Raw genomic sequence first — 12,194 nt, 5'->3', positions numbered from 1 at the left:
TGAGCTGTGATTTTTTTTTTCCAATTAAACACCAACAGTGCCACAGGTTGCAAAACACTGGGGTTCCTGAATCCTCAACTTGATCATCTTTTGCCTTAATTCTCTTGCAAGTGTTTTTGGCCAAAAACTCCCAAGTGGACAATCATACTTGGCCTCCTCCAGAGGACAGCGTCGAGGCTTGGACTGATAAGTGGCAGGCAACATTTGCGCTCCAATGCCAGGCAATGGCCATCTCCAGCAAGAAAAGATTCAATCACCTCTCCCTGACCATCCATGACACTGCCATCAGAGTCCCTCCACAATCAGCATCCTGACCAGAAGCTCAAATGGATCAGCCATATGTGAACATTGGATACAAAAGAAGGGCCGCCTGGGTACTTGGAGGCTGTCTGTTCTGTGGTAAATGACTCTCCTCCTGATATCCCCAAAGTCTATCCACCACCTATAGGGCTCAAGTCAGAAGTATGGTAGAATATTGACAACTCACCTGGATGGGTGCAGCAGCAGCAACAACAACACTCGAAGGTTGACACCATCCAGGACAATGCAGTTTACTTGATCAGTGCCCATGCTGTTGGACTCTGTGATCCCCTCCACCACTGGCACATTGGCTGCAGTATGTGCAATCTACAGGATGCATTGCAGCAACTCACAAGGCTTGTTACAACAAAACCTTTCAGCCCTGTAACTTCTACCCAAGAAATAAAAGAGCATAAATGCCATGGGGACATAAGTCACCTGCAACTTCTGCAAGTCACATGCCATTCTCACTTTGTTTATTTATTCATTCTATGTGGGTGTCACTGGCAAGGCCAGCATTGCCTGTCCCTAATTGCCCTTGAGAAGGTGGTGATGAGCATCCTTCTTGAACCGCTACACCGTGTGGTGAAGGTACTCCCACAGTGCTGTTATGTCGGGAGTTCCAGGATTTTGACCTAGCAACGATGAAGGAACAGCGATATATTTCCAAGTTGGGGCGGTGTGTGACTTGGTGTTCCCATGCGCCTGCTGCCCTTGTCCTTCTAGGTGTTAGAGGTCACAACTTTCAGAGGTGCTGTCTTAAGTAGCCTTGGCGAGTTGTGGCAGTGCATCTTGGAACATATATTCCTGTTCCTTCAGCGCCACTGGATCAATATCCTGGAATTTCTTACTAAACAACATTGTGGCAACACCATCACTGCATGGTCTTCTGTGGTTCAAAGAGAATGCCCCTCGCTACTTTTTCAGGGCAACAAGCAATGAGGCAATAATGTGCTGCTCACGTCACCCACCTCCCAAGAGCAAATGAATAAAGCTCGAGGCACTCGTTAGTTTAAAGTGCGAGCTTTTCAGGGTTGTTTGGAGCAAAGTTGTAGAATCTTAGTCTTGATATTTGCCAAGTGCCGGCTGATTGTGGATCGCTCCCTGCATCAGAGGTGTGTATGTTTCTATACCCGACACTTGCAGCTGAAGCCCAGGGGCCAACAGGGCATGGAATCTGCTCTCGATGAGATTGAGCACAGCCTCCCTCCCACTCAACAATGGAGCCACCTTCCAGTCATTTGGGCAGGGCCAGGGTTGTTGTGCTGTGAATGTGCTTATTCTCCATGCTGCTACAGGTGAACTGAACACGCTGGTTCCTTGCACAACTTCATATCAGCCTTGATCTTTGTGCGTGTGATGCCCCCCCTATTGCTGCATCCAGGGTTCCAGCTTGCTGCAACTTTCCCACCATGCCCTTTTGGTAAAGCCTTGGTGACCAATGCTTCCTGTGTGTGGGATTCTCTCCTCAAATTGTGGTAGGGAAAAGATTTAAGCTCTGACCAGTTCAGTTGATCCTTAAACACTACAGCCACCGAATGCACGTTGATGCAAACGATATGACTGTCTCGCTCGAAAGGACTATGTCATGGAGCAGCAGAGGTCCTGGTCTGTGACCACCTTCTGCAGCATCACGTAAAAATTGGTGTGAGCTGATCTCGACAGATCTTTTCACTCTCAGTTGTGGCAGCTGTGCTGAGCAAGGATAAGGTCCAATCTCCTGAATGGGCTCCCCACTTTGAAGCAAACAATGCCATTTGTAACAAATTGAGTTTATCCAGAGATTTTTCCCTACAGGGTAATGGGTGAGGCATCTTTCAAAAAATGAGCAAGACTTGGCATAAGTCGTACCTTGATTTGTGCCAGAGTCCAAAGAATTGGAAGAGGGAAGAGGTGGCTCTTCATTCTGAACGTTAAAGATTGTAGCTTCCAGTAGTGTTAAAAGGATTACATGAGAAATCTCTTGTCCTTTTTGTTAGGATAAATGAAATGTGATCTTTCAACAGCTAATTTTTCAGTGTCTCTTGCTGAGGTCTCCGAATGCTCTCTGGTAGATGTGAAAGATCCCATGGCACTATTTTGAAAATTATCCCTGGTGCCCTGGCCAATATTTATTCCTCAATCAACATCACTAAAACAGATTATCTGGTCATTATCACATTGCTGTTTGTGGGAGCTTGCTGTGCGCAAATTGTCTGCGATTCCCACATTATAGCAGTGACGACACCCCAAAAGTACTTCATTGGTTGTAAAGTGCTTTGAGATATCTGGTGGTTGTGAAAGGCGCTATATAAATGCAAGTCTTTTCTTTCTTGTCAACTTTCAACACTGGGAGTTGGAGAGTTGTGTCTGTTGATCACGGAGTTTTTGATGTTTGTTTGAGTTGTTAGTGATTGATTGCCATGGTGATGCTCTCCTGTTGCAGGGGCTGCAGCTTGATAGACAACGATGGGATGCTGAAACGATGCCAGGGTCTGAACCGGGAGGTAGCCGAGCTCAGCCTGAAAGAGAAGAGGCTGGATGACTTGATCCAGAGCTGCACCTTGGACCTCAAAAAATTAACCGAGGACTCTGAAAACCAAAGATATCCTTTTTGATTTGGTTTTCAAAATTATGACGGTATTTGACTGATTAGATGGGGAGAACGTGTTTCCATCAGCAGGAGGGGCGATAACCAGAGGGCACAGGTTTAAGAAAGTTGGCAAAAGAATCGGGAGAGATGAGTTTTTTTTAACACAGTAAGTTTTTAATCTGGAATACACTACCTGAAAGGGTTCAGTAGTAACTTTCAGTTGGTTATAAGAACATAAAAAATGGGAGCAGGAACAGGAGTAGGCCATTTGGCCCCTCAAGCCTGCTCTGCCATTGAATAAGATTGTGCTGATCTGATCATGGACTCAGCTCAACTTCCCTGTCTGCTCCCCATAACCCTTTACTCCCTTATCGCTCAAAAATCTGTATCTCCACCTTAAATGTATTCAATGACCCAGCCTCCACTGCTCTCTAGGGCAGAGAATTCCATAGATTCACAACTTTGAGAAGAAATTTCTCTGCATCTCAGTTTTAAATGGGCGGCCTCTTATTCTAAGACTGTACCCTAGTTTTAGTTTCCCCTATGAGTGGAAATATCCTCTCTGCATCCACCTTGTCGAGCCCCCTCATTATCATCTGTTTCGTTAAGATCACCTCTCATTCGTCTGAACTCCAATGAGTATAGGCCCAACCTACTCAACCTATCCCCATAAGTCAACCACTTCATCTCCGGAATCAACCGAGTGAACCTTCTCTGAGAGGCCTCCAATGCAAGTATATCCTTCCTTAAATACGGAGACACAAACTGCACGCAGTATTCCAGGTGTGGCCTCACTAATACCCTGTACAGTTGTAGCAAGACTTCTCTGCTTTTATACTCTCTTTCCCCCCCACCCTTGCAAAAAAGGCCAACATTCCATTTGCCTTCCGGATTACTTGCTATACCTGCATACTAACTTTTTGTGTTTCAAGCACAAGTACTGCAGCACTTTGCAATTTTTGTCCATTTAAATTATAATTTGCGCTTCTATTTTTTCTGCCAGTGGATAACCTCGCATTTTCCCGCATTATATTCCATCTGCCAAATTTTTGCCCATTCACTTAGCCTGTCTATCCCTTTGCAGATTTTTTTTGTGTTCTCACAATTTACTTTCCCACCCATCTTTTATCATCAGCAAACTTGGCTACATTACACTCAGTCCCTTCATCCAAGTCATTAATATAGATTGTAAATAGTTGAGGTCCAGCACCGATCCCTGCGGCACCCCACTAGTTACTGTTTGCCAACCAGAAAATGACCTATTTATCCCGACTCTGTTTTCTGTTAGTTAGCCAATCCTCTATCCATGCTAATATATTGCCCCCAACCCAGTGAGCTTTTATCTTGTGCAGTAACCTCTTATCGAATGTCTTCTGGAAATCCAAATATACCACATCCACATATATTCTTGAAAAGGAAAAAATTGCAGGGGTGTGGGGGAAGAGCAGGGGAGTAGGACTAATTTGGTAGCTCTTTCAAAGAACGGGCACAATGGGCTGACTGTGAAGACAAGTAATGTGTGTGTCATAAACGTAAGACAACTTCAAAAGCTGTGTTTCTGAAAGCTTCAAGTGAAGTGAGTGGTTAATTGATGAGGATATCAAACTTCAAAACAACTTCTACTTAATCCACAGGACCTTCCTCCGATGTCGAGCTTGTAAGGTTAAATCATTTATTTTTGTATTTTTATAATCACTTGTCTGTCTAACAATCATTTCAAAGTGCTTTTTGTACTCCACTGACTGAGAATGTGGGTGAATTTAATTGTTATTCGATGTCTAGTTTACTTGCCTTAACAGCCAACACATTAAATTATGTGACTTATCAGGACATCCGAAAGATCCAGAGTTTCAAGGGCCAGGTGGTAGTAGCTGTTAAAGCTCCTCCTGAAACCCGGCTGGAAGTACCAGATCCCTATGATGTAAGTCGGGCTTGTTGGAGAGGGTCAGACAGGCCTTCACTGAAACAAATTTGAAGAGTGGAGTTTTAGCTCTGCAAAAAAAAAAAAATTATTTAAACTGTTTATGCTCTTAAGTAAAGTAGATTGTGATCTCCATTCATCTCCCTGAAGCACTAATTTTGTCTGACACATCATCTTTTGTTTTTAATTTCTTCTTTAGAATTTCCAGATACACTTGTCAAGTTCGAGAGGGCCTATTGAGGTTTATCTGTGTCCAGATGACACTGCAGCATCCAGTAGTCCATTGAAGGGTGCCAGTCAGGAACATTCTAGAAGTATTTCCCAGTCACGTATTAGAGGTAAGCCCGAGGCAAAGATTATTTTTGACGACAATCAAACTGTTATGCTGGGCCTGTACTTTTTTTTTCTTCCGTGCTCTCTGGCAGAAGCTTGGATTATATATAACAGGTTAATAAGGCCGTAAAAAGGCAAACCAAGCACAGGTTTATTTTGAGGATAGAATTGGAAAGTAGAGAAGGTATGCTAAACTTGTATCAAACCTTGGTTAGACCACACTTGGAGTACTGTGTGCAGTTCTGGTTGCCATACTCATATTTAAAAAAAAAGGATTTGGAGGCACTGGAGAAGATGCAAAAAAGATTTTAAAGGATAATACCAGTATTGTGAGGTAATACCAATCAGGAAAGGATGAACAGGCTTGGGTCTCTTCTCTTGAACAGAGAAGACTGAGGGGTGACCTAATTAAGGCCTTTAAAATGATTGAAAGGTTTTGATCGTGTGGATACAGGGAGAATGTTTCCATTTGTGGGGAAGAGCATAACTAGAGGCCATCAATAGAAGATAGTCACCATGTAATCAAATAGCGAATTCAGAAGAAACTTGCGTTACCCAGAAAGTAGAGAGAATGTGGAACTTGCTACCACAAGGAATAGTTGAGGCGAATAGTATAGATGCGTTTACAGAGAGGCTAGATAAGCATATAAGGGAGAAGGGAATAGAGGCTTCTGCTGACAGATGAGAAAGGATGAGAAGAAACCTTGAGTGGAGCATAAACGCCGGCATGGACTGGTTGGGTTGAATGGCCTGTTTGTGATGTATATTCTATGTAATATGCAATCTCTCAAATTAGTATCGTGGCAAATTGAATAACTAGGGCAGTAGATGGGGCTTTAAAATAAAAAGTGGGGAGGAGGGATAGGTGAGGGGAAATTTTGAAATCCACAGAGAAAAGTTAAGGCATTGCAGCAATTTGTGGTAAAGATAAGCAGAGTGTGACAGGAAGGGACAGAGTGCTTAACGGTAATAGTGCATGAGCAAATATGGTGACAGCAGGGAATAATGGTGGTAAGTTAAAATTAAAGGCTCTTTATCTGAATGCACAAAGCATTTGTCACAAGATAGATGAATTAGTGGCACAAATAGAGATAAATGGGTTTGATCTATTAGCCATTATAGAGACTTGGTTGCAAGATGACCATGGTTGGGAATTAAATATTCCAGGGTACTTGACATTTTGAAAAGACAAACAGAATGGAAAAGGAGACAGGTATAGCCCTGATAATAAAGGATGAGACAAGGTCAGTTGTGAGAAAGGACGTGCTCGGAAGATCAGGAAGTAGAATTAGTATGGGCAGAGATAAGAAATAACAAGGGATAGAAAACACTGGTGGGAGTAGTTTTATACACTCCCAAACAGAAGCTATACTGTTCGACAGAGTATTAATCAACAAATAATAGGAGCTTGTAACAAAGGCAATACAATAATTATGGGGGACTTTCATTTTAATATAGATAGGGCAAATCAAATTGGTAACGGTAGTCAGGAGGATGAGTTCATGGAATGCATTAGACAGTTTCCTAGAACAATAGGTTGTGGAACCAGCTAGGGAACAGGCTTTTTTAGATCTGTATTGTGTAATGAGACAGGATTAATTAGCAATCTCCGAGTAAAGGATCCTCTGGGAAGTGATCATTAATATAATAGAATGTCGCATTGGGTTTGAGTGAAATACTTAAGTCCAAAACAAGAGTCTTAAACTTGTATAAAGCCAATTATGCAGGGGTGAGTTGGCGAATGTAGATTGAGAAATTGGATCAAAAGGTATGATGGTAGCGAAGCAGTGACAAAAATGTGAAGACATATTCCAAAATTCTCAACGAATCTACTTTCCATTGTGAAACTTAAGCTCCATGACAAGTGATCATAGAAACATAGAAAATAGGTGCAGGAGTAGGCCATTCGGCCCTTCGAGCCTGCGCCACCATTCAATAAGATCATGAGTAATCATTCCCTCAGTACCCCTTTCCTGCTTTCTCTCCATACTCCTTGATCCCCTTAGCCGTAAGGGCCACATCTAACTCCTCCTTGAATATATCCAATGAACTAGCATCAACAACTCTCTGCGGCAGGGAATTCCACAGGTTAACAACTCTGAGTGAAGAAGTTTCTCCTCATAGCGGTCCTAAATGGCCTACCCATTATCCGAAGACTGTCCCCTGATTCTGGACTTCCCCGACATCGGGAACATTCTACCCGCATCTAACCTGTCCAGTCCCGTCAGAATCTTACACGTATCTATGAGATCCCCTCTCATCCTTCTAAACTCCAATGTATAAAGGCCCAGTTGATCCAGTCTCTCCTCATGTCAGTCCTGCCATCCCGGGAATCAGTTTGGTGAGCCTTCGCTGCACTCCCTCAATTGCAAGAACGTCCTTCCTCAGATTAGGAGACGAAAACTGAATACAATATTCCAGGTGAGGCCTCACCAAGGCCCTGTACAACTGCATCTGTGGCTAACTAGAGAAGTTAAGGATAGTCTTTGATTAAAAGAAGAGGCTTTTCATGTTGTGAAGAATAGTAAACCTGAGGATCGGGAGAGCTTTAGAAACCAGCAAAGGATTACCAAAAAATTGATGAGAGTAAACTAGCAAAAAATATAAAAAAAGATTGTAAGAGCTTCCACAAGTATGTAAAAAGGAATAAATTATAATAGTGAATAAGGAAACTAGTATTAAAACACTTTACCTAAACGCACGCAGCATTCGAAACAAAGTAAATGAGTTGACAGTACAAATCATTACAAATGGGTATGTTTTGGTGACCATTACTGAAACGTGGTTGCAAGGTGGCCAAGACTGGGAATTAAACATACAGGGGTATCTGACAATTCGGAAAGATAGCCAAGAAGGGAAAGGAGGTGGGATAGCTCTGTTCATAAAGGATGATATCAGGGCAGTTGTGAGAGATGATATTGGCTCTAATGAACAAAATGTTGAATCATTGTGGGTGGAGATTAGAGATAGTAAGGGGAAATAGTCACCGGTCGGCGTAGTTTATCGGCCCCCAAATAATAACTTCACGGTGGGGCGGACAATAATCAAGGGAATAATGTGAAACAGGAACGGCAGTAATCATGGGGGATTTTAACCTACATATCGATTGGTCTGATCAAATCGCACGGGGTAGCCTTGAGGAGGAATTCATAGAATGCATACGGGATTGTTTCTTAGAACAGTATGTTACAGAACCTACAAGGGAGCAAGCTATCTTCGATCTGGTCCTGTGTAATGAGACGGGAATAGTAAACTATCTCCAAGTAAAAAAAATCCCCTCGGAATGAGTGATCATAGTATGGTTGAATTTGTAATACAGATTGAGGGTGAGGAAGTAGTGTCTCAAACGAGTTTAAACAAAGGGGACGACAGTGGGATAAGGGTTGAGTTGGCTTAAGTCGACTGGAAACAGACTAAACGGCACAATTGAGGAACAGTGGAGGACTTTTAAGGAGCTCTTTCATAGTGCTCAACAAAAATATATTCCAGTGAAAAAGAAGGGCAGTAAGAGAAGGGATAACCAGCTGTGGATAACCAAGGAAATAAGAGAGAGCATCAAATTAAAAACCAATGCGTATAAGGTGGCCACGGTTAGTGGGAAACTAGAAGATTGGGAAAATTTTAAACGACAGCAAAGCATAACAAAGAAAGCAATAAAGAAAGGAAAGATAGATTACGAAAGTAAACTTGCGCAAAACATAAAAGCAGGTAGTAAAAGCTTTTACCGATATATAAAACGGAAAAGAGTGACTGAAGTAAATGTTGGTCCCTTAGAAGATGAGAAGGAGGATTTAATAATGGGAAATGTAGAAATGGCTGATACCGTAAACAATTATTTTGCCCCTGTCTTCACAGTGGAAGACAGACAAACCATGCCAAAAATTGCTGGTCGTGGGAAGGGAGGACCTTGAGACTATCACTAGGAGGGTAGTGCTGGACAGGCTAATGGGACTGAAGGTAGACAAGTCCCCTGGTCCTGATGAAATGCATCCCAGGGTATTAAAAGAGATGGCGGAAGTTATAGCAGATGCGTTTGTTATAATCTACCAAAATTCTCTGGACTCTGGGGAGGTACCAGCGGATTGGAAAGCAGCTAATGTAATGCCTCTTTTTTTTTTTTTTAAAAAGGGGGCAGACAAAAGGCAGGTAACTATAGGCCGGTTAGTTTAACATCTGTAGTGGGGAAAATACTTGAAGCTATCATTAAGGAAGAAATAGCGGGACATCTCGATAGGAATAGTGCAATCAAGCAGACGCAACATGGATTCATGAAGGGGAAATCATGTTTAACTAACTTACTGGAATTCTTTGAGGATATAACGAGCATGGTGCATAGAGGTGTACCGATGGATGTGGTGTATTTAGATTTCGAAAAGGCATTCGATAAGGTGCCACACAAAAGGTTACTGCAGAAGATAAAGGTACGCGGAGTCAGAGGAAATGTATTAGCATGGATAGAGAATTGGCTGGCTAACAGAAAGCAGAGAGTCGGGATAAATGGGTCCTTTTCGGGTTGGAAATCGATGGTTAGTGGTGTGCCACAGGGATCGGTGCTGGGACCACAACTGTTTACAATATACATAGATGACCTGGAAGAGGGAACAGAGTGTGTAGTGTAACAAAATTTGCAGGTGACACAAAGATTAGTGGGAAAGCGGGTTGTGCAGAGGACACAGAGGCTGCAAAGAGATTTAGATAGGTTAAGCGAATGGGCTAAGGTTTGGCAGATGGAATAAAATGTCGGAAAATGTGAGGTCATCCACCTTGGGAGAAAAAAAACAGTTAAAGGGAATATTATTTGAATGGGGAGAAATTACAACATGTTGCGGTGCAGAGGGACCTGGGGGTCCTTGTGCATGAATCCCAAAAAGTTAGTTTGCAGGTGCAGCAGGTAATCAGGAAGGCGAATGGAATGTTGGCCTTCATTGCACGAGGGATGGAGTACAAAAGCAGGGAGGTCCTGCTGCAAATGTACAGGGTATTGGTGAGGCCGCACCTGGAGTACTGCGTGCAGTTTTGGTCACCTTACTTAAGGAAGGATATACTAGCTTTGGAGGGGGTGGAGACGATTCACTAGGCTGATTCCGGAGATGAGAGGGTTACCTTATGATGATAGATTGAGTAGACTGGGTCTTTACTCGTTGGAGTTCAGAAGGATGAGGGGTGATCTTATAGAAACATTTAAAATAATGAAAGGGATAGACAAGAGAGAGGTTGTTTCCACTGGTCGGGGAGACTAGAACTTGGGGGCACAGCCTCAAAATACGGGGGAGCTAATTTAAAAGAGTTGAGAGGAATTTCTTCTCAGAGGGTTGTGAATCTCTGGAATTCTCTGCCCAGGGAAGCAGTTGAGCCTTGTTCATTGAATGTATTCAAATCACAGATAGATAGATCTTTAACAAATAAGGGAATTAAGGGTTATGGGGAGCGGGCGGGTAAGTGGAGCTGAGTCCACGGCCAGATCAACCATGATCTTGTTGAATGGCAGAGCAGGCCCGAGGGGCCGAATGGCCTACTCCTGTTCCTAATTATGTTCTTATGAAATGGCAGAGACTTTAAACAAATATTTTGCACCTGTCTTCACAGCAGAAGACACAAAAACCATACCAAAAATAGTGGGGAAACAAGGGGCTAATAAGAGTGAGGAACTTAATGTAATTAAGATCAGTAGAGAAAAAGTACTTGAGAAACTAATGGGACTAAAAGCTGACGCATCCCCTGGACTTGTTGGCCGACATCCTCGGGTTCTAAAAGAGGTTGCTGCAGAGAAAGTGGATGCATTAGTTCTGATCTTCAAAAATTGCTTAAATTCTAGAATGGCCCCAGCAGATTGAAAGGTAGAAAATGTAGAAACATCGAAATTTACAGCGCAAAGGAGGCCATTTTGGTCCATCGTGTCCGCGCGGGCCGACAAAGTGCTGCATGGCCCTTGGTCAGCAGCCCTAAAGGTTACACACAAACCTATGAACAATGACGGAAAGGCAAAGAGCGCCCAGCACAACCAGTCCGCCTCACACAACTGCGACACCCCTTGTACTGAAACATTCTACACTCCACCCCAACCGGAGCCATGTGATCTCCTGGGAGAGGCAAAAACCAGATTTAAAAACCCAGGCCAATTTAAGGAGAAAAAATCTGGGAAAATTCCTCTGACCCATCCAGGCGATCGAAACTCGTCCAGGAGATCACCCTGGCCGTATTCGATTCCCTGCAGTACTTGCCATTATATCTGCACCGTCCAACAAAAATTTATCCAGTCTAATCCCAATTACCAGCTCTTGGTCCGTAACTCTGCAGGTTACTGCACTTTAAGTGCCCATCGAACCATCTCTTAAAAGTGATGAGGGTTTCTGCATCCACCACTCTTCGGCAGCAAGTTTCAGATCCCCATGCCCCTCTGCGTAAAGAAGCCCCCCCCCCCCCCCCAACTCAAATCGCCTCGGAACCTTCCGCCAACCACTTCAAAACTATGCCCCCTCATAATAGACCCCTCCACCAATGGAAATAGGCCCTTATTATTCACTATATTTCGTACACTTCAATGAGGTCTCCTCTCAACCTCCTGTTCCAATGAGAACAAACCCAGCCTGTCCGATCTGTCCTCATAAATAAGATACTCCATTTCATACAGCATCCTAGTAAATCTCCTCTGCACCCTCGAGTGCAATCACATCCTTCCTATAATACGGCGACCAGAACTGCATGCAGTACTCCAGCTGTGGCCTAACCAAAGTATTATACAATTTAAGCATCACCTCCCTGCTCTTGTATTCTATGCCTCGGCCAATAATGGCAAGCATTCCGTATGCCTTCTTAACCATCTTATCCACCTGGCCTACTTTCAGGGATCTGTGGACAAGCACTCCAAGGTCCCTTTGTTCATCTACACTTAAGTGGCTTACTGCTTAATGTGTACACTCTTTCCTTAGCCCTCCCAAAGTGCATCACCTCGCACTTCTCTGAATTAAATTCTATCTGCCACTGCTCTGCCCACCTGACCAGTAGATTGATATCCTCCTGCAGCCCATGACATTCCTCTTCATTATCAACCACACAGCCAATTTTTGT

The 12,194-nt window shown here is 43.3% G+C and overlaps 1 protein-coding gene across 2 annotated transcripts in view; it reads left to right on the top strand.

Annotated features, from left to right (window-relative positions):
• The window catches only part of LOC139264343 (transcription factor E2F3-like), a 60,060-nt gene that overhangs the window by 29,222 nt on the left and 18,644 nt on the right, over nucleotides 1-12,194 (top strand). For both annotated transcript variants that reach the window (XR_011593326.1, XM_070880633.1), the window contains exons 4-6: nucleotides 2,726-2,886; nucleotides 4,681-4,793; nucleotides 4,993-5,131. Coding sequence is in view for 1 of the 2 variants with exons in the window: in XM_070880633.1 (XP_070736734.1) it covers nucleotides 2,726-2,886; nucleotides 4,681-4,793; nucleotides 4,993-5,131 (413 nt within the window). In the remaining variant the exon portion in view is untranslated. The remainder of the gene's footprint in view (nucleotides 1-2,725; nucleotides 2,887-4,680; nucleotides 4,794-4,992; nucleotides 5,132-12,194) is intronic.

Source organism: Pristiophorus japonicus, chromosome 5 (genome assembly GCF_044704955.1).
Source record: "Pristiophorus japonicus isolate sPriJap1 chromosome 5, sPriJap1.hap1, whole genome shotgun sequence".
Lineage (NCBI taxonomy): Eukaryota > Metazoa > Chordata > Chondrichthyes > Pristiophoridae > Pristiophorus > Pristiophorus japonicus.
Note: the sequence above shows the minus strand (reverse complement) of the source record. Positions and strands in the feature narration are given on the sequence as shown.